The sequence below is a fragment of the Neolamprologus brichardi genome, chromosome 23 (genome assembly GCF_056152115.1).
Source record: "Neolamprologus brichardi isolate AB-2024 chromosome 23, ASM5615211v1, whole genome shotgun sequence".
Lineage (NCBI taxonomy): Eukaryota > Metazoa > Chordata > Actinopteri > Cichliformes > Cichlidae > Neolamprologus > Neolamprologus brichardi.
In genome coordinates this window covers 2,717,216-2,737,907 of record NC_142125.1, presented here as the reverse complement: position 1 = coordinate 2,737,907, position 20,692 = coordinate 2,717,216, and the positions used below count along the sequence as shown (strand labels likewise).

Below are 20,692 nucleotides of genomic sequence, written 5' to 3'. Positions count from 1 at the left end.
GATTAGTTTACAGGGACTTCGTCCAGTTTATCGAGGGCAAAAGTCAGGTAAGAAACATATGTACTTTACATATAAAGTAAATGTAGTTACATAACCACTGTATAGCAATATTTCACAGACACAAACTGTCTCAAATATTTGAGTCACTGCTTTATATTTCGTATGAAACTAGTGCCGTCATCTGCTGGACCCATGGCAAGAGATGTGGACAGTCTGGCTCTGTGCATGCAGGCGCTTCTTTGTGACCACATGTTTTCTTTGGACCCCACTGTTCCACCATTACCTTTTAATATGGAGGTGTGTCCTGTACTGTGGGACTCATATAATCTGTTAATGATTATTCTTTTGTTTAAAAGCTACAAATTAAACTGATACATAGTTTTTCCTAATGCTTCACTTTATATTACTCTTTACAGGCTGTAATCAATGCAAACTGATTATGTTTAATTGACTGAGGAAGTAAAAATGATTGACCCTTAGATATACAGAAGCTCCAGACCTCTAAGGATTGGTTATTTTGAAAGCGATGGCTACACGCATCCATCTCCAAGCATGGCCCGAAGCGTCAGAGAGGTCAAAGCTCTGCTAGAGCAAGCAGGGCACACAGTAAGACGTCACCACACACACTAGGATCACTGTCAAGCCACGTATGTGATATGAGTCATGGGTCCTCAGTGTTGATATTTGTGTCTTTAGCTCGTCCCTTACTGTCCACTGAAGATGGATCAAACTATCCCTGAGCTTTTGATAAAGAGTTTATTTGCAGATGGAGGTACCACCCTGCTACAAAAACTGTGAGTTATTTCATTTAATAAGTCAGTTATTACCATTTGTTTTCCAAACTTAAATCATCTAACATTTAGAGGTTTTGTTTCTTTTTAGTTCTAACCACTAAACATCACCATGCTGCCATTGTCTTTATGAACAACATGGGGTTGTGGTTCTTTTTGAAACCATTACAGTAATTCTCAGTTCAGTGTCTCTGAACAGACTGTTTTCTCCTGTGCCAATAATCTCTTTCATTTTAGGGAAGGGGGACCTGTGGACCCTTCTCTGGAGCCTCAGGTTTTTCCTTACGGCTTTCCCAAGTGGTTGAAGAAAACCATTTCATTCTTGCTCAAACCCGTGGTGAGTCCTCTAATTCTGTGACAGAGATGTAGACATTTAGATCTAATTTGACATTTAAGATTTTGGGTTTTTTTTTTTTGGGCAGTTTCCTCGTGTTTCTGCCACCTTTGGTGCTCTTTGTGGAGTTGGGTGAGAAAGTATCCTTGAAATTGTTCATTTGTGCTTGAATCTCAGTTTCCTTGTTACATTTCCATGTGCTAGGAATTATATCCAAACGTTCTGCTTCATTTTTAGATCTGTTCCAGAGCTGTGGAAGCAACATGCTGCTGTTGAGGTACTGTCAGCTGATGATGCATGGTCACGTATGAAAGTGCGAAGATGAAATTGAGATTTCCTGTGTTTTCTTTAGGACTACATTCATGAGACAATAGCACATTGGAGGAGCTGCAACATTGATGTCCTGCTGTGTCCTGTGATTGGACCAGCCTACAACTTCTTATACTGTGGCAAAATTTCAAGTATGATTCACTCAGTGTGACAGACAACTTAGTTTTTGTATCTATCAGTTTGTTTTCAAAAAAATTTAATTACAGGACTTTAAAGATGTTTAAAATGTGAAGCAAAAGTCACAAATTAGATCAGATATTGTTACTTTAATAGTTTCTGAAAATTACAAAGATATGTAAAATATAAAAGGCAAATGATAACAGTAACTAATAAAAAAACACTTTATTTTTCCAGTTTAATTTTTATTGTGTTTAGTACTTCTATTTGTAAATGAAGTTTAGCTAAAGGTGTAGTTCATGTTGTAGTGGATTCAGAGTTTCCTCACTGGGGAACTGGATAGACATGATAAAAAAAACAACAAACAATGACAGTTTACAAAACATGTCTGTGAACATTCCCAGTCATCCAGGTCACTGTAGTCTAAGGAGCTTGGAAAGAAGAGCGTCATTGCTGCTTGTGACTTACACCCGTTTTCACACCTTGGATGGTGTGATTAGGTATAGGATCAATGGGTGGTCCATGACCCTCTTGGGGACACTCCACCAGCTGCTCTTGGAACTGAAGAAGCTTCTCGAATGAGAGATAAAACGTCTTCAAGAAACCTAAAGAAGTCCAGACACTTTTATTTCCAAGCTTCTTAGTGTACAAAACAGTTACACGTTATAACACAACTGAACTTTGAAAAGAGGAAAAAAAGAGACATTTCATCAAAGATGAGGACGACTCTCCAGACATTACTTGATTTAAAAAGTAACCTGGATCTGGATAAAAAGCAATGCAAAGGCATTACTGCATTAACTAAATTATATTTAAATTAAACAATAATTACATTTGTAAAGGTTAAGAATAGTGTTTATGTGTCTTTATAAGTAATTGATTTTTCTTTTCTGCGTTTTAAGCTGCTGCCAGCTACACGATGCTCTACAATCTCCTTACCTTTCCTGCGGGTGTAGTCACTGTTTCCACAGTGACCACAAAGGATGAGGAGGAACTCAAGCACTATAAGGGCTGTTATCAGGACATGTGGGACAAACTCTTCAAAGAGGTAGGCAACATGTACCAGTGAGATAAGACTGAGTGAAACATAGAGCCAGATTTAGGACAAACTTTTGGCATGAAAAAATGAGACTTTTGTAAATGATCCATTTGCACATGTTTAATGTTTGTATCCACGCTGTAGACTGCGTCACTATTTTCCTCTTCTGGCATATGAACTGAAATCAGCTGATTGCAACACATGTGCAAGTGGAACCGTTGAGCAGGATCGATAGGCAAGCAGACTAACAATGCCAAGGTACAGAGCTACCAAGTCAGTTAATGCTAAATTTGCTCAATAGCTTCAGAGATGACCTGGAGCCTCTAACCTAAACGAGTCACACAATGCCAGCGGCAACAAAACTGCTTCCAGCTCTTCAGTTTCACAGCCTGTGCAATAGTGTTCAAAGAGAAACGGCCAAAAAATGGAGAAACAGGCAGGAGGACAGCACTGATCCTCAGAAGAATCAGACCTTTGATGGACATTAAACCAATGTATTTATGTTGATAAACTTTAAAAATACATTTTTCCTTAATAAAGTTTTATCACACTCCACTTAAACAGTTATAATTCCAGGATCATGAACAGCACACGGTTTTCAGCACATCAGCTGTGCTCCAACACCATCACTTATTACTGGTGGATCTACACAAATTCAGCTGCATGCACTTTGACAATACGTGAGATCACAGATAAACACATGTACACACATGACTTCCCCATGAAATCAGCAAATCCATTTTTTTCTAGGTAAACACCTTTCAGCACTATTTGGGGATTGTGCTCTTTTGCCCTGTTGAGTAAATTACACATTTAGGTGGTGCGTTCAGCTGCTGAGCATTAAGTGACAGGAGTGTGTTTTTGTGTTCAGGGAGTGACTGGTGGTGAGGGTCTACCTGTGGCGGTTCAGTGTGTTGCTCTGCCGTGGCAGGATGAGCTCTGCCTGCGCTTCATGAAGGAAGTGGAACAACTGGTCAAAGAAAGCAAGAAGTAAAGCTGCTTTCTTTCTCAGTCTCACAGGAGAGGCTGCAGACTTCAGAGGAAACAAGTTAATTTGACTACATTCTGTAATAATAAGCTAATCATGTCATAAATGGTGGAGAATTCTTAATCTAGACACTTTTTTTGGCTTTTTGCTAAAGGTTAAATAAAAGTTAACTGGCAAAATTATGCATTTATGTTTTTTTGTTCTTATATTTTAAAGGCAGGTCTTTTATATTGTCTTGTTATCACCATTGTTAGCATGATCATTTATCCACTTTTAGGAACCAGCAGTCAAAACGCTTCATCTTTTGGTGTATTTATTAAAGCATTGGATGATCAAAAATCAGCACATACATGAATCTCTTCTGTCCAGAAAACTACAGTCTGCAAGCAGTCAACTTCCAAAAGAGAGTAAACTATCTTAGCAGTTATAGAAAGATTTACATTTTTTTACATTACATTTTTTAATTATATTAAAAAATATATAAATTACTCTTTCTGGACTTTAAAGTGGGATAATTGCCAGTTGACCGCTCCTTTCTGATAGTTCCCTGACAGCACTCACTGAATTACTTTGAACTAAAATTATTGTAAAATAATAATAAGAAACCCCCAACTTATTTTCATTGATGGTGATATGAGTTAGTACATTTGCTTTTGTGTCATATGTCATTCATTATGTAAACTTTTGGGGAAATATTTTTTTAATTTTATCATAAATAAATAATCAAAATGTTGCATTCTGAGCAGAAGATGATACAAAACTGAGAAGGCTGACAGAAAGTTCTATTTGCCAGGCCTAATATGATGAACCACATCCCCTAAAATCGAGAGAGTCACAAGCTCAAACTGAGTAAAAACAGTCAGAAGTAGTGATGGGATTTCCGGCTCTTTCGGCTCGGCTCACTAAAAAGAGCCGGCTCTTTTGGCTCCGAACCGGCTCTTCAGGTTGTTTTGTTGCTTTAATTATTTAATCATTAACAATAATATAAAATTATGCAGAAAAGGAATTACTAATGTAAAAAAAAAGTGGTCTTATTTATATATGTTTATATATGGCCCCTAGAGACAAAGCACGTACAAACTCTAAAGCATATACAAACTCCAAAAAGCACGTACAAACTCCAAAACACATTTCTAGCGTTTACTGAACTTCCAAAACAGAGCTACCCAGATCACTTAAATTACACAATTGAAAGCATGTGTGTATTGTTTGTGTATTTATAGACAAGCACTCATATTTATTCATTAATAATATAATATTAATAATTTTTTTAAAAAAGTTCATTTACCTGTTACTACCACACACCAAATCCAGTTGTTGATACTTCCTTGCTTGTGTAGACACTAGGTAACAAAAGCTCAACACTGCGCCCTAGCATCGTGCTTCTGAGTTTTTACGTGTTTTGGAGTTTTTACGCGTTTTGGAGTTTTTACGCGTTTTGGAGTTTGTACATGCTTTGTCTCTAAGGGCCACCATAAATATACTTTATTTATTCACTCCACATAAAATGTAATAAATAAATCATATAATACAAAAACCAACTATTCACATTTCAACTTTTAAATATTTAAATTTTCAGCTTTTACCTTTTAAACAAATTTAATGTGAAACAACACAAAACACTGCAAACCACAACACAATTAAATATAAATTAAAATATTAAAACAAAAAGAAGATGCACATTCTCTGTCATATGGGCCTGCATGATTTCTGAATCCTTTATCATCTGCAACTGAAAATAGTGGATGATTACTATACCTTTCTAATGTGACGTTGTTGTCCCTCGCTCTCTTTCTCTCTGGCTCTGTTCCTGTGCTACTGCGAGTGTAACTAACGCCCCTCCCCCCTCTGCCCAGCGCAAAGTACAGGCCGCGCATGCGGAGTTTAGCGGAAAAAGGGCGAGATAGAGGGTGAGAGAAAGAAAAAAAAAAAAACCCTCACGGCTCCCAATAAGGAGCTGGCTCGCGTCGTTCACGTCAAAGATCCGGGTCTAAGAGCCATTTCGTTTGCGAACGACCCATCACTAGTCAGAAGCTGTATGAGAGCCCTGGTGGTGACATCCTTTACTATAAAAAAAAGCTCAGAAAATTATTGCACATATTAGCAGAAACTTCCAAACAGACATTCAATGGAGTATTAAGAACAGCCTCAATGGTTTTAAATAACACAAGTGGGTTATGACTGTTGGAAGAAATAATATTTGCAAAGTATTCCCTTTTTGCCTCTTTGGCAGAGTTCTAGTAGCAATTCCAGCAGTCTTAGAGTTTGAAATGACATCTAGAGCCACAGATTCCAAGATAGTTTGACAGCAAGAATAAAACCAGGAATTAAGGTCTTCTGTATCAGAGGAGACAAAGTCAGAAGGGCCACAGGGCTGATTAAAAGCAGCAGAAAACTGCGTGGCAGTGGAGGGGTTAATAACCCAACAGTGCAGAGCGACACCTTTAGCTTCAACAGCCGATATCATTAATGTAAATTGCAATACAAAGTTATGTGAACGTAGTTTCAAAAGGATTACATCAGAGGCTTTTATTCGTTGTAAAGTTATTAAAGTTTAAATTGTGTAACAGATACATATATAAAATAAAAATATGAAATGTTGATTTGAAAACATTTAAAACATTAAATAACACCAGCTACAGTAGTGGCTGTTTGTTGTTCAGGAGAACAGTTTCCAGTATGTTGGCTGATCAATTTTTTGCGTTTAAAAATAATCGTTACGCTGATTTAACGCTTGTTGGGTTCAAATATTGAGGAGGGATAGAGGAGGTAATCAACTTCCATAATAACAACACTGATCCGGCCGGGTGGAGTCAAACGATGATTTTAATGACACGCGTGGGAAGACCGCCACTGTACGCAGACAGCGCCGATCCCCGACTTACAGAGCATAAGCAGGTGTTTTATACCTTTCAGGGCTTAAATTTACTGACGCCCCCTAAACGTCACTCAGATACAGTTCATACATAGGTTTCAAAACCACAATGACTTAACACAGTTTAAAATAACATTGTCTCCGTCTCCACAGCAGATGCTTCCTGTCAACATTCTGACTTTCACTTCCCGTCTGGAACATCAGACCCACACCCTGCAAGAAACTGTTCTTCGTTTTGCAGAGACAACTAGAAACTGTTCCTCTTTTACAGAGACAATTTTAGAGTTACAAGCAAACATGATTAACCTCTCACCTATAAATGAGTCTATGTGTGAGTGTCAGCATGAACTGCACTCAGTTTCAACTTGTAACCTTTTCCACCAGACAGAAGGCCAGCACGTACACATTTAAGATTATAACAAGCATTCAAAAGCATTTAAGATTATAGATTCAACTCAACAGTTTAGAGTGGTTATAACTGCACCTGTAATAAAGGCTAATTGGGTACCAATATGTTTAAACATCTGAATGCAATATCAATACTGCAGATTGTATTATTAATGCAATGGTAATGATGATTATTATTAACAATAGCAGTAAAATAATTTCTAATTCCTCACATTCCCTCTCTTGGTGACCCTCTTGAGGGTCACCACACTTATTTGTGTCATTGCTCTGACCCTCTCTAGCAGTCTTGTGGCTCAGCCAATCAGACAACAACCTCATGTCATCTAGGTGGTCCAGTAATAAACGTCAGCTCCCCCCTAAGAACGCTCCCTGCACGAGATTAGGTTTTTTCTGGGTCCCTCTCTTGTGGTCCGTCAGGTCTCGGGCCTCCAGGATCCTCACCCCCTGTGGTCGCCGAGATGTCCTGCAAAGGGAACAAAACACCTTTTCTTACGCCTCCCTAACTTATCATGTTTGGGACTCTTTAATCAAAAGCATGATCCTAATTATCCTTGACTTATTAACTATTATTTATACATATTCTTCAACGTTACTCATCTCAGTAATCATCATTTTAACACTCTTAAAGTGCTGCTTTCACGTCCCTGCATATGTTTACTGTTGCTCGCTCCATTCTCCCTTATCTAATCATCAACATCCTGTACACAAAAGTGTCGCTGCTGCAAGTGACTCCACTCTGACCTAACAGTCACCTTTCACAATAGATCACAAGAAAATCATTATAAGCGCCTATTCTACTGATAAATCAAAGAAAAAACAACCATTTTAATCAATTAAGTTTAAACATATAAGCAATTACTCATGCATAAATTTCATCATAGCCAGACGCTGCCCAGAAACAGCGTCTGGTGTTGTGTTAACACTAACTTCATTTTAAACTCATATTTCCTGTGTCATGACCTGTTGTTGATATAGCATCTTTATCTCATTTTGCTCCTCTATAAACTAGAGTTAACTTATACAGTGGCCCCCTTTTGTTAATTGCCCGAATTATATCAACAAGTTTCTCCTCTTTCAGCCAGATTCAGTTATAAGCTAAATGAATTTCAGGCCTTTGGCCTTATGTGTTTGTAAGCATGTGCGCCCTTCTATGCTCGAAGCCTCCCTCAATATATCAACTGAGACATCGCGCTCAGTGAAGCTTACAACCTTCAATAGACTGAGCCACAACTCTTTAATAAGCACCAAAATGCAATGTGTAAAAAATCATTTCTACGTATATAATCTCTCCTCTATCCTAAAAATAAATCTATGTAATATCTGTATGTGTACACCTACATTATAACCACTTCTTCTAGAAATCAAAAAAGAAATCAAACATTTTCTACTCCTACAATCTTCACTAGTTTCCCCATATCTTTTATTCCCACAGTTTCCCTTAAAGTTTTGTACACTGCTTCTTATAAACACCGGCATTTTACCTTCTAAACAGGATTCAGTTCACTTTAATCCTTTAACCTGTTACAAAAGCAGTTTCACCCCGGTTCGTATATTCGTCAGGACTCCAGGAAGAACACCGGGACTCAGTAGTCAATTAACAAAACCTTTATTAATACACACTTATTGATTACACCTTCTAGAAGGGAGATGTACAGGACCCCGGACTTCCTCTGCAGATCTCAACCCCTTTGTCTGTTACATCCAGTTTTGTATCAGTGACCCCCCTTCTAAACCCTCTACAAGGTGCCATAAAACTAAGTACTATGTTTACAGTTTCACTTGAGTGTGTGCGTGTGAATGCCTACATGTGCGCGTTCCCGCGTATCTATGTGTATGTGTGAGTGCACGTAACAGTTAAAGCACTGTGGGTGTAGGTGACTCCCTAGAGGTCATAAAAAACCCATTTCCCTTCCAGATCACCGTTATCCAGGTCAAAAGTTGAGACCCCCACCCAAACATTCTCTGGGTAATTTCCTCTCAGGATTAACTCCTCTCTGTTTTACTTTCACAGTTCAACTGGGGAGGGTCTCCTATACTCTGCTCCTAAATCCAGGACACCATCAGGCCTTTATTACATTCAGGGCAGTGTCAGTGTCTCTACAATAATTCTACATTTTATGTTAACACATTTCTAAACTCTAAAATAAGCTAAACATTTCTACAAATCCCCCTTTTTATCTGCCCTAAGGCAGATAAAACTAAACTAAATCCCTCACCATAATGTTTTCATACTGTGAGTCCCCATTTCCCAAAAGTGGCATCATGGTGTCGGCCTTTGTATCAGATTCTCCCACAGCACGACTGATGAGTCTCACAAGCAGAGCTCTGATACAAGGCACACAACAACACCCACATGTCACTAATACTGCAATAAAAACAGACAAAGAAACCATAATTGACATGATAAAACCTCTCCATTGCCCAAAGACAGAGGTCATCCATGCTTCCAACGGGTTATCCACTCCCGAATGCTCATGCATTGTGATGGACAACGTTCTCAGACCTTCCAGCGCTCGGGTCACAGAGCCATCGGGAGCTGTATTATTTGGAATGAAAGTACAGCACATATCCCCAAACATCGCGCAAACGCCCCCTTTTTCTCCCAACAACATATCTAACACCATCCGATTTTGTACTGCCATTAAAGATGTTGGACCCAACTGCTCAGCAAGCCCTTCAACCGCATCCCTGGTAAGGTTTGCCAATCTCAGGACATTATAGTGCACATAATTAATACGATCCACATTCTTATTTGGAGTTACTGGAAAAAATGCAGAAATTATGGGAAGATTTTCAAATCCTCCAGCAATTTGATCAGCTAACTTAAATTCATTAGGCACACCCCTGGGGACTCCAATGGCATCTATATATGTTGGTGATCCTAATGTAAGGTCAAACGATCCTGGTGACCGTTTGGCCAACACATGACGTCTCCGTCTGGCTGTCAATTGAGCGGTGCCGGGCTTACCCAGTCGCACCCACTTTTCACCTACTAAAACGAGAGGTGCACCTAAACGTACCATAGCACAGAGACCAGAAGTCCCACTCGGAATTCTAACATATAATCTGTACCCACCACAATAATAATACAAACCAGCACGTGCCCACAGGCCTATTTCAGTGCCAGTGTCTTTTGATACTTTTCCTCTGGCCAGGTACGTCACAGTGCACCAATCGGCGTTAATCTCCCCGGCCTCATGCTCTGTCAGGGAAGGACACAGTAAAATTAAAACACGTGTAGTTGGCCTTTCTTGGTGTGAAAGGACCAAGTACAGTGTCATTGCCTATTGGTGGAAACAAACTAGCTAACGTAATACAATTGCCTTCAAAAACCGCTTCTCTCGTGAGTCTGAGCATGCACTCAAATCCCCACTGATCTTCAGGATATAGGGGAGCTGGTTCTGTGAAAAGATGTGGGCGAGCAGCTGCGCACGCCACACAATCTGAAACATTTTGTTCTTTAGCATTTTGGATGAGCCAGTCTAGCCACAGATTGCTGTCACGATAGCCAGTGGCCATTGAAATAAGCTGTTTAGGTTTAAGTCTTGTATAATCTACTTCAAGTATTTGTAGGCCCGATTCAGAAAGTGACAATGGTGGGGGAGGTGTTGAGACAATTGTTTTAGGCACATCAGGTGCAGAATCTTTAAAATTAATTTTAACCAACCCATATGGATCCTTCCCTGAGACATCTGCTCCTATAAATAAATACACTGCAGATCGTGCCGGCCACACAGTGTCATACCAACGATTCAGTGAGAGAGTCAACGGGTTCTGCCCAGCTGAGAAGTCCCGCTGAAACCCAAGCTTCTGCCACGTGGTGTCCTTGTAGGGGCGCCACGTGCCAGAATACTCCACTATGGTAGACCAGTAATCACACGGGCCCTTCCAATAAGTGTGATAGGGGTAGCCAAGCTTCTTATTGTTACACTCTATATCTACCATTGGATTGTAACCTACCCAAACATCATATCCCCGCCATGAACTATTTAAGCCTTCACATTTAATGACAGCACAAAGATCGAATGTATACGAAGTAGTGGACCCTTTAACGTAGTCCAGCTCTATACCGCCATAATAATCCAAACACTCATCAAATTTACCTGTTTTTCTGCGTTTGGTTCGCTCCGCCGTGGCCTGTGAAGGTGGTATCCCCGGAGTGGACTCAGATCTGTCTCTGGGCAATTCACTTTCAAGAAAAATCACAGTTACAATTACGACAGCTATCACTCCTAACATTACCATTGCTCTCCAATTTCCCCATAACCCCATTTTGGTTGTCCCTTTTGTGTCCAATGTAATTTCACTTGTTTTGTTTTGTTTTGTTTTGTTTAAAAAAACTTTATCTTCTGAGTCGGGTGATTCTCTGTTGGTCTTCTTTCTTCAACTTCCGGGGTAGACTACCCTTCAGTCATTGCATGGATCAGGGATTTATTCTGTCCCTGGGCTGGGATCCATGTGGGGGGTCTCAGCAGAGTTCCCCCTCTTTTCCTTTGCAGAGAGCCTTTCCGACCTCTTAGGCTCTTCCGCTACAGCACACTGGCTCCAGTGGTACCAGGTTCCGCCTTTCCCTTTCAGTCGGACCGCGTGTGAGGTCCTGGTCTCCACCTCGAATGGGCCTGTCCACCTGGGCTCGTTCCACTTTCGTTTATAGACCTTCAGCCACACCCACTTTGCCTCTGGCACCGTCTGCTCCTGTCCTTGGCCTGCGGTCACCTGTGATGCAAAACTTAAGACAAGGGCTTTTAGTGTTTTAAATTGCTTTAAATGTTCAAACACAGGCATTTCTTGTCTTAAAGCTGGCACCCCTGCAGTGGGTCCAGGAAATTGTCTCCCGGTGAACAACTCATAAGGAGTAAACCCGGTGGACTGATTTACTGAGCATCTAATGCTCATGAGCGCTATTGGTAATGCATCAACCCAATCCATTTTAGTCTGTGCACAGATCTTAGCCAATTTATTTTTTAAATTTTGATTCATTCGTTCGACCTTACCTTGAGACTGTGGATGATAAACTGTCCCGAACCTGTGTTGCAACCCTAGCATGGATTCCACTTCCTGCAGATTTTTATTCTTAAAATGTGTCCCATTATCTGATCTAATTCTCTCTGGGAATCCATGCCAGGGAATATAATGATTTACCAAGCACTTAATGACTGTTGTGCTGTCTTCTCTCCGGGCTGGCCACGCCTCTGGCCACCCTGTCAAACTATCCACACATACCAGCAGGTATCTAAAACCCCTCACTGGTGTCACCATGTCTGTGTAGTCAATCACTATTTCCTGGCCCGGCCTCTGTGTCAGGGGAAACTTACCCATCTCTGGTTTCACTGTAGGTTTAGGATTGTGTTGGCCACAGATAAGGCAGGTTCGCACATGTTCCCTCAACATGTCTTTCAGGAATGGGTGCCACCAATGACAGAGATTCCTCTCCATCTGGGCCACACCCACATGTCCAAGGCCATGAGCTTCTCTGATCTTTTTCTCTGCCAAATCTGCCGTCAACACTGGTCTTCCATCTGGCCCCCTCCAAATGTTGCTTGCCTTTATGGCTCCTCTCTCCTTCCAGAGTGACTTTTCTTCCGGAGAGGCCTTCTCTTGTTCTTTTATGATCTCTTCGCGTTCCATCCCTGGATTTTCTTCCCAATCCATTCCCACACTTACCATTTGTCTGATCCCCGTGTAGCCAACCACCTTTTTGGCTGCTTCATCCGCTGCTCGATTACCTCGAGCAACCCAAGTGGCCGAATCATCGTGCCCCTTGCACTTTATGATTGCTACCTCCAGGGGTCCTTCCAGGGCTTCTTCCAGGGCCTTCATCTCCTTCTCATGTTTGATTGGTTGTTGATTGGTAGTGAGGAATCCAGCTCTCTTCCACTGACTCAGCTCCACATGTGCAGCTCCAAAGGCATAGGCTGAATCAATGTAAATGTTTATCTTCTTTCCTTGAGCATATTTCAGAGCTTCAATCAGTGCAACCACCTCTGCTCTCTGCGCTGACTGCTGCCCTTCCAACTTTGCTGCTTTGATCACCTCCAGCTGCTCCCCTCTCTTACTTACCACTGCATAGCCTGCCTTGAGCCCCTCCTTCTCATCCCTGAAGCAGCAGCCATCTGTGAAGAGATCCTCTGCTCCTTCCATGGCTTCCGCTTTGAGATCTGGTCTTGTTTTCTCTTCTCTCCAAACCACTTGGGCGCAGTCGTGCGGTTCCCCTGACCCCATTTGATCTGCCATGTTTATCCCTTCATGTGTAAAAGTCAAATTTGGGGCCTCCAGCACTTTGCTGAGCCTCTGTTGTCTAAGTGGGGTCATGGTGAAGGCCTGTGAGTTAACATAAGCCACCACACTGTGTGTTGTTAAAACTCTCAGTGAGTGTCCTCTGACTATATGTGCAACTTTCTGGATGGCCTTTGCCACTCCAGCTACATGCTGAGTGCATGTAGGGTGCCTTTTCTCCATGTTGTCTAAACATACACTGATGTACATTAAAACCTGTCTGCCTCCCCCTTTTTTCTGAAACAAAACGCCATTCACCACCCCTTTTGTTTCAGAAACATCTAAGAAGAAGTCCCTGTTGTAGTCTGGCACAGCCAAATCTACTGCACGAGAAAGGTCCTGTTTCAAAGAAATGAAACATTGTTCAGCGTCAGTAGTCCAGTTCAACTTAGCAGTCAGGTCTCTCATGCCATGCTGCTTCACCAAATCACGCAAAGGCTTAGTACGGCCCACATAGTCTGGAATGTACTGCCGGCTGTAGCCTGTGAGACCTAAAAAGGAAAGCATCTCTTTCACAGTCTCCGGTCGCGAGTGGGAGAGAATGGCACTTCTATGAGCAGCCATCATCCCCACCATATGCTGTTTCACCTCTCTCCCTAAAAAAGTCACCTGTGGTCTCACCAACTGTAATTTTTCATTACTCACTTTAAAGCCCGCCTCCGCCAGTCTCCTGAGCACGGTCATGGTGGCCTGAAAGCAAGCGTCTGCCGTGGGAGCGGCAATCAGGAGGTCGTCCACATATTGAACCAGAGTGCAGCCAGCCGGCATCACACACGGTTCCAACATCTGCTTCAACACTTGGTTAAAAATCCCCGGTGACAGAGCAAATCCCTGTGGCAACCGAGTATACCTTAACTGTTGACCCCTGTAAGAGAAAGAGAACACATCACGCAGAGAGTGGTGCAAAGGTAAACAAAAGAAGGCATTTGCCAGGTCAATGCATGTAAACCAATGCTGATCTGGGGAGAGATTAGTCAATGCAGTAAATGGATTAGGAACTGGCACAGTTTTAGTTTTCAAAATTAATAGCCCGCAAATCATGAGCCATACGGTATTTACCTGTGCCATGCTTTTCCACTGGTAAAATGGGCATGTTCCATTGAGACGTGGAAGGCTCCAACACCCCCACCTTTAACAGCCCTTCAATAGTCTTTGCAATGCCTTCCTCTGCCTGTGGTGAATGTCGGTACTGTGGACGCCATATTGGAATGTCAGATTTAAGTTCAAAGGTCACAAGCGAACAGGTGGTTAAGCCAACATCCGTAGGCCCCTGTGACCACAGTGTGTGAGGCAACTTTGAGAGGCCTTTAACAGCCTCTGGATGATCTGTCAGTTCCCTGCCATGTGTCCTACGTATGTGACGATGTTCCAATATAGTGTCATCTGTGTGGGATATTGAAATTCTGTAAGTTTTAGTACTTGGGGAGAAGGAAACATCAGGAATCTGTGTGAGTTGCCAATCAATTGCTCGTGAAGCTACACGTATCATGGGACCCAAGTCCTTCGCTTGATGTCCAGAATGAACCGCTAGAGACACATGAGGCACAGATTCATCACCCATTCGAAACCAGCTCTTTTGTTCCTCCGCCAAGTGGACCAGGGCTGCTACCCCCTGCGGTCCAACATAAATATCCCTGGTAGAGACCTGCCATGCTTTCCCCTCCAGGAATTCATGGAACAGGTCTTCATACCACTCAGTATTTTCGCGATCATAAAAGAGTGTCATGTGGTATGGGTCAATAGGTGGAGCATACACGTCCAGGGCCATGATCCAGGGCCGCCAGAGCTGGAAGTGTGCCAGGATGCCGTTAGAAGTCGCCAGCCGGGCCCAGTAAATTTCTGCTGTACGGTCAATGTCCTCAGACAGCAGCCACTGTCCTCTCGTACTTGTGGCCACACAAGGAAGCTGTGTGCCATCCTTCAAAGTCACTGTTAAACCATCAGGCCCACACATTATCACAGCTCCCAGTTTGATGAGCAGGTCTCGCCCCATCAAGTTCACAGGCACCTGCGCTGAAATGACATATGGATGAGCCACTGCTTGCTTTCCAATTTCAGTCTTTAAAGGAACAGTCACTGGCAATGTCATTGGAACCCCAGAGAAGCCGACCACGCTGACCTCGTCCCCAGATAATTTAGTGTTATCAGGAACTTCTTGGATGGTTGAATAAGTAGCTCCCGTATCAACAAGGAACGGCAGAGTCAGTCCATTCACCGTCAGTGAGAGTAAGGGGTCTGCCTTTCCCCCCTCTCTTCGGCCTCCCTGTGGGGTGTGTCACTGCTGCCAGTCCTGGCTGCCCCAGCCGGTCTCCCAGGTTGGCATTTGGGGTCTTGGTCCGGGGACCATGTGTGGGTTTGGAGCCTGATAGTACGGACCACCCCTTCCTCCTTGAGGCGGGCCCATTTGCTGTTGAATTTGTGGCTGCTGTGGACAGTCTTTCGCCCAGTGCCCAGGCTGATAACACATCCAACAGACACCTCTAGGCCCACGACCCGCTCCAGGCGCACCCCTTCCATACCCCAGGGTGCCTCTCACACCCACCGGGCCACCACGACCTCTTGCCCTTCCTCTACCGGCCCACACATTGCCTCCCCAGCTGGCCATGGGTGCACTCTGTAAACCATCATAATGTGTCCAGGGATTCATTGGATAAATATTTGGGTTAAATTCAGGTCTATTAGGCTCAGGTGGGCAGTCTTGAGCTACCATCACCTTTGATGAATCAGTTAATTTGTTCTCTTTTTTCTTTTCACTTACCTTCTGTCTCGCTTCTCCCCAATTATGCTTAAGCAATTGTTCCTGAATCTCCTGAATCTCCCCTTTTTTCTTATCTTTATCTTGCTTATATTTATCCAAATAATGCACCAAATGTCTCTCCCAGCGATGTGCATCTGCCCCTTCTAAATCAGGGACATCCAAAATTTTTTCTCTTACCTTTCCTGGTATTCCCTCTAGCACCGCCTGTCTAAACCAAACCTGATGAAGACCACGTGCGGAAGGATTATAACCTGTGTTCTGCATCCACTTCTCTTTCACCTGCTCTACATAATCTCTGGGATTTTGATCAGGGTTCCATTCTAACTTTGTAATGGCAGCCGCATTCGGGGTTGGATATTATTCGCGCACAGCATTCCCAATCTGCTCCTGTACTCTAAAAAAGGGTGTAGAGTCTGGTCTAGTGGTGACAGCTGCCAGCACCTGAATTTCCTCCAGCGCAGTAACTGTCATACACCGACCAGCTATGGCTTGAAAATCCCCTAAGGCGAGCTGTGTGCCTGATGTCACTTTATCAAGTTGTCTCAGCCAGCCCGCGCCTCCATCAGTGATGGGTGGGAGCATCTGCGCCAGGGATGTAACATCCCCTACCCCATATGGTTTATATCTTCTCTCACCTCCTGCTGCAACCACTAGGGGCATTCCTAATGCAGAACTGGGGTATCGCACGACTTCCCCCTGGGGTTTTTCTGCCGCTTTCATTTGACTTCTTCTCCACATAGGATGACCTCCAAGCTCTCCTCCACTGCGAAGCCATTGTTCCTCCATCTCCTCTCGCTCTCTTCGAGATCCAAACGCGGGCCATCCTCTTGAGTCATCTTCATCCCCTCCTGCACTCTGAATCACACTACACTCATCTATATCCTCTTCCAGAGTGCCCTGTATCCATCCATCCCAGGAGTCAACACCTCTTACCTTAGGTAAATGCACCTTAAGATGCACCTTCTTCCTCACATCCGAAGGCGGGGCTGTTTTCTCTTCAGCTACTCCTTTTTGCTTTTTTAGTTTGTCAGTCAGTTCTTCTTCCTCAAGTCGTTTGCGAATCATCTCCACCAATCTCTCTGCCTCATCGGCTAATATTTCCGGAGGAGACTTAGCTGTTGCTCCTGCTGCACTGGACCATTCTTCTTCTCCTTCCTCGTCCTCCTCCTCTTTATGATCCACATGGGTCTGGACCTGAGCAGCAGGTGGTGCTGTCTTTGTAGGTCCTATTACTATGTTTTGTTGCTGCGGCTTAGGGCGGTGCTGGTCCTCATACTCACACTCCGCCTGCCCTCCAGTTAGGCGCAGCACCACGCCATCTTCATTCTCCATGCTGCCATCCTTAATACTCAACACAGGATAATTACCACAATATGGTGGAGGACATGCTAAAAAAGGAGGGGCTGTGGGATGAGGGTGTGGAAGACCACCAAGTCTCAACTTACCTTCCTCTTCCACAGGTTCCCTCATCCAGTGCTCCAATCCTTGGCAGCTGATTCCCCATACAGCCAGCCTGGCTCGTTTCTCCTCCTCCTCTTTTATTTGTTTCTTTACTCCCCTCTTCTCCAAAGCATTCGCTCCATCCAACTCTCTCCTGAGTTTCTCCTCCTTCTCCTCAGATGCCTTGGCTGCTTCCAAGCCGGCGACGAGGCCTTAAACCCCGCTTTCTAACTAATAGTAACATACGCTTCCTGCTTTAACGCACGGAGGACGGATCACACACCGCCACTTTTTCCTAATAACTAAAGACGGATCACACACCGCCACGGATGAAACACCGATGCTATTAATTACTAACTAAGACGGATCACACACCGTTTCTTTAACATACTGAGTGAGTTTACACTGAGATATGCTCAACTTAGCGAACAGATAATTTAGACTTTATTCAATATGCACACTTCGAAAATAAACAGGTGGTGCTTACCTTTTAAATGATAGAGCCGGCTCTCTGTTCGCCTCGTTTTCACGATCTCAGCTCTGCCAATTCGTCCTCTCTGGGCCTCGAGCGAATCCCAGGGTTTCGGCACCAAAACTGTTACAAAAGCAGTTTCACCCCGGTTCGTATATTCGTCAGGACTCCAGGAAGAACACCGGGACTCAGTAGTCAATTAACAAAACCTTTATTAATACACACTTATTGATTACACCTTCTAGAAGGGAGATGTACAGGACCCCGGACTTCCTCTGCAGATCTCAACCCCTTTGTCTGTTACATCCAGTTTTGTATCAGTGACCCCCCTTCTAAACCCTCTACAAGGTGCCATAAAACTAAGTACTATGTTTACAGTTTCACTTGAGTGTGTGCGTGTGAATGCCTACATGTGCGCGTTCCCGCGTATCTATGTGTATGTGTGAGTGCACGTAACAGTTAAAGCACTGTGGGTGTAGGTGACTCCCTAGAGGTCATAAAAAACCCATTTCCCTTCCAGATCACCGTTATCCAGGTCAAAAGTTGAGACCCCCACCCAAACATTCTCTGGGTAATTTCCTCTCAGGATTAACTCCTCTCTGTTTTACTTTCACAGTTCAACTGGGGAGGGTCTCCTATACTCTGCTCCTAAATCCAGGACACCATCAGGCCTTTATTACATTGAGGGCAGTGTCAGTGTCTCTACAATAATTCTACATTTTATGTTAACACATTTCTAAACTCTAAAATAAGCTAAACATTTCTACAAATCTTAACATAAAAATAGCAATTTCTGCTTCAGTTTTAGCATATCTAGATTATCAAAAACCCCAAAAATTATAAAATGATCCTAAAACCTATTTCAAACCTTAAATTCCCCCTTTTTTGACACATCTCATGTGTCAAACAAAAATGCTTCACCCAAGCTTAGGAAATTAAAAAAGTTAGTCATCCCAACTTTGGTCCAGTCACACAAATTCACTCACATGCATTCACACCAGGTTTTTGCTAATAGTGGAGACTCCCGCGCAAGTAATTAGATTCTCCACCCTCAGCAAAATGAGCTCATTCATTTGTTTTATTTTGTTTTTAGGAAAATAGTTCTTTATGCTTTTGGACTGGATTGAATCGCTACAATCCTTTTAGACAGGGACTTACGACCTGATTAGGTCCCCACAGGTAGCCTTCTCCTCAGCCAGTTGTAATCTGGAAAGCCCACCTTATATTTGCTCTCCCGAGAATTTGTCAGCGCTGTTATTCACTGTTGCAGGCCTGCTTAGAACAAAATGAGAAAAAGAGAGCTGATTATTAGCTCATCAAAACACAAAACAAAAAAAACACCTGACAGGTTTTCTCTAAGTGCACTGTTACAAAAATAATGGGCCCCTCTTAGACATGTCCATGTTTACTAAAACTCCCTCTATTAAAAATAAAAACAAAAACAACCCAAACCTAACGGACAGAATCAACCCATCACTACAACAACAACCTCAAAAATCTTAAACACACCAAAGTTTTGCCACCAGGGTCCTGACACTCCCAGGTCAACTGACATAATTTCACCTCCTCAATACACCGAAAATCTTGTTAAAACCACATAAGTTGCACACAACAATCTCCCCCTTTATGCACTTTAACATACTTAGATTCAGCATAAGATATAAACCCAATACAACAAAACCCATTACAACAAAACCTGTTACTTTACCCTTATATATCACCAAGTAATCCTCCTCAGTCACTTTTCTGTTTCCTCAAATGAAAGCCTCAGTCACACACAGACAAACAGGAAGCTCCTTCGTCACCACTCACTCCAGCTTATTTGCATACTGAGTCATATCTCAAGAAGTTGCCGTAACAAGAGAAATACATGTTTAAACATTACCACATTATTGAATTACTTTCATTTTCTTTCTATACTAATCACTTGCTTTGATCAATCAGTACAAGAGCACTCCCAAGTCACTCTTATAAACACTACTTTAATCCCTTTTCTTTTCCATAACTCACTCCCTCTGTCATATAGCTTCTTTGAGTTATTCCTCAACTTCAAGCTCTAAGTGTATTTTATTAAACATTCACACCATTTTAACACTCATACAAGTAGCAAGCTGATTTTCATTGCGTATGTTTGTGTTCATAGCCAGGTTTAATCAGTGTCTATGCATTAATCTTCATGAGCTTGTCCTTGTAAGGTTAATGCATTTTCTGCTTGTGTATGTGATTTTGCATATGTTGCTTTTTGCAGTGTTTCCGACTCCTTCACAATTCTCCACTTAAGCAGTCAGTTTTCTCTTTCCCAAATTTGCTAACCCAAATTTTAATTTCCCACCTGAAATAACAGCATTCCTGGTCCTCAGCCGTAGGTCAGGGCTTGCTTGTGAGGTTCATGGACACATGGCGCTGTGAACAATTCAACCAGAAACTTGCCTTAACATGTCCAGTGATGTTAACCTATAACTTTCTTCCGACCGCTGCATGTGGAAAATTGATCCAGGTCTGCTTTGCTCCTGAAAATAACACAACTGAGACATTTTCATTATTATCATGAGTGCTTAAACTACCCGTTTCTCTCTCTCTGGTCAGAAATACCAACTTATGTCATTTATGTAAGCATGTTCTTCATTGCATTTTATGTATTCATGTTCATGTTCAGTGAGTGTAAGCTCTTTCATGTTATATGATCATGTTAATGAAGTGTAAGCTGCTTCTTCATTGCATATGTATGTTATAATCAGGTTTAATTCATGCATCATTTCACTGAGTTCTGCATTCAAACTATCTAACTTCTGATTCTTTCCAAAAATAGTTTCACATGTAACACTTTGTGTATGTGTGTTTTCTATTTTCTGTTTACCTCTTTG

At 42.4% G+C, this 20,692-nt stretch overlaps 2 protein-coding genes, 1 long non-coding RNA gene and 1 pseudogene across 4 annotated transcripts in view; 2 read left to right on the top strand and 2 right to left on the bottom strand.

Annotated features, from left to right (window-relative positions):
* LOC148095963 (vitamin D3 hydroxylase-associated protein-like) overlaps positions 1-20,692 on the top strand; it is a 31,841-nt gene that overhangs the window by 3,220 nt on the left and 7,929 nt on the right. Inside the window, exons 6-15 of one of the 2 annotated variants that reach the window (XM_087836577.1) lie at positions 7-47; positions 173-297; positions 481-606; positions 697-794; positions 1,029-1,128; positions 1,214-1,257; positions 1,363-1,402; positions 1,478-1,586; positions 2,475-2,620; positions 3,483-3,805. In XM_087836577.1, coding sequence (XP_087692703.1) covers positions 7-47; positions 173-297; positions 481-606; positions 697-794; positions 1,029-1,128; positions 1,214-1,257; positions 1,363-1,402; positions 1,478-1,586; positions 2,475-2,620; positions 3,483-3,605 — 952 coding nt within the window. In that variant the 3' untranslated portion in view covers positions 3,606-3,805. Of the gene's footprint in view, positions 1-6; positions 48-172; positions 298-480; positions 607-696; positions 795-1,028; positions 1,129-1,213; positions 1,258-1,362; positions 1,403-1,477; positions 1,587-2,474; positions 2,621-3,482; positions 3,806-20,692 lie in introns of those variants that run through there. The other variant, XM_087836578.1, reaches the window with a different exon arrangement.
* Positions 6,418-20,692, bottom strand: part of LOC148095962 (uncharacterized) — a 25,888-nt gene continuing 11,613 nt past the window's right edge. Inside the window, exon 3 of the long non-coding RNA XR_015717219.1 lies at positions 6,418-7,345. This is a non-coding gene — a long non-coding RNA (uncharacterized LOC148095962). The remainder of the gene's footprint in view (positions 7,346-20,692) is intronic.
* LOC148095965 (uncharacterized) lies at positions 15,434-17,412 on the bottom strand (annotated as a pseudogene).
* The window catches only part of LOC148095964 (fatty-acid amide hydrolase 1-like), a 4,619-nt gene continuing 4,152 nt past the window's right edge, over positions 20,226-20,692 (top strand). The window contains exon 1 of the mRNA XM_087835726.1: positions 20,226-20,233. Within this exon, the coding sequence (XP_087691852.1) occupies positions 20,226-20,233 (8 nt within the window). The remainder of the gene's footprint in view (positions 20,234-20,692) is intronic.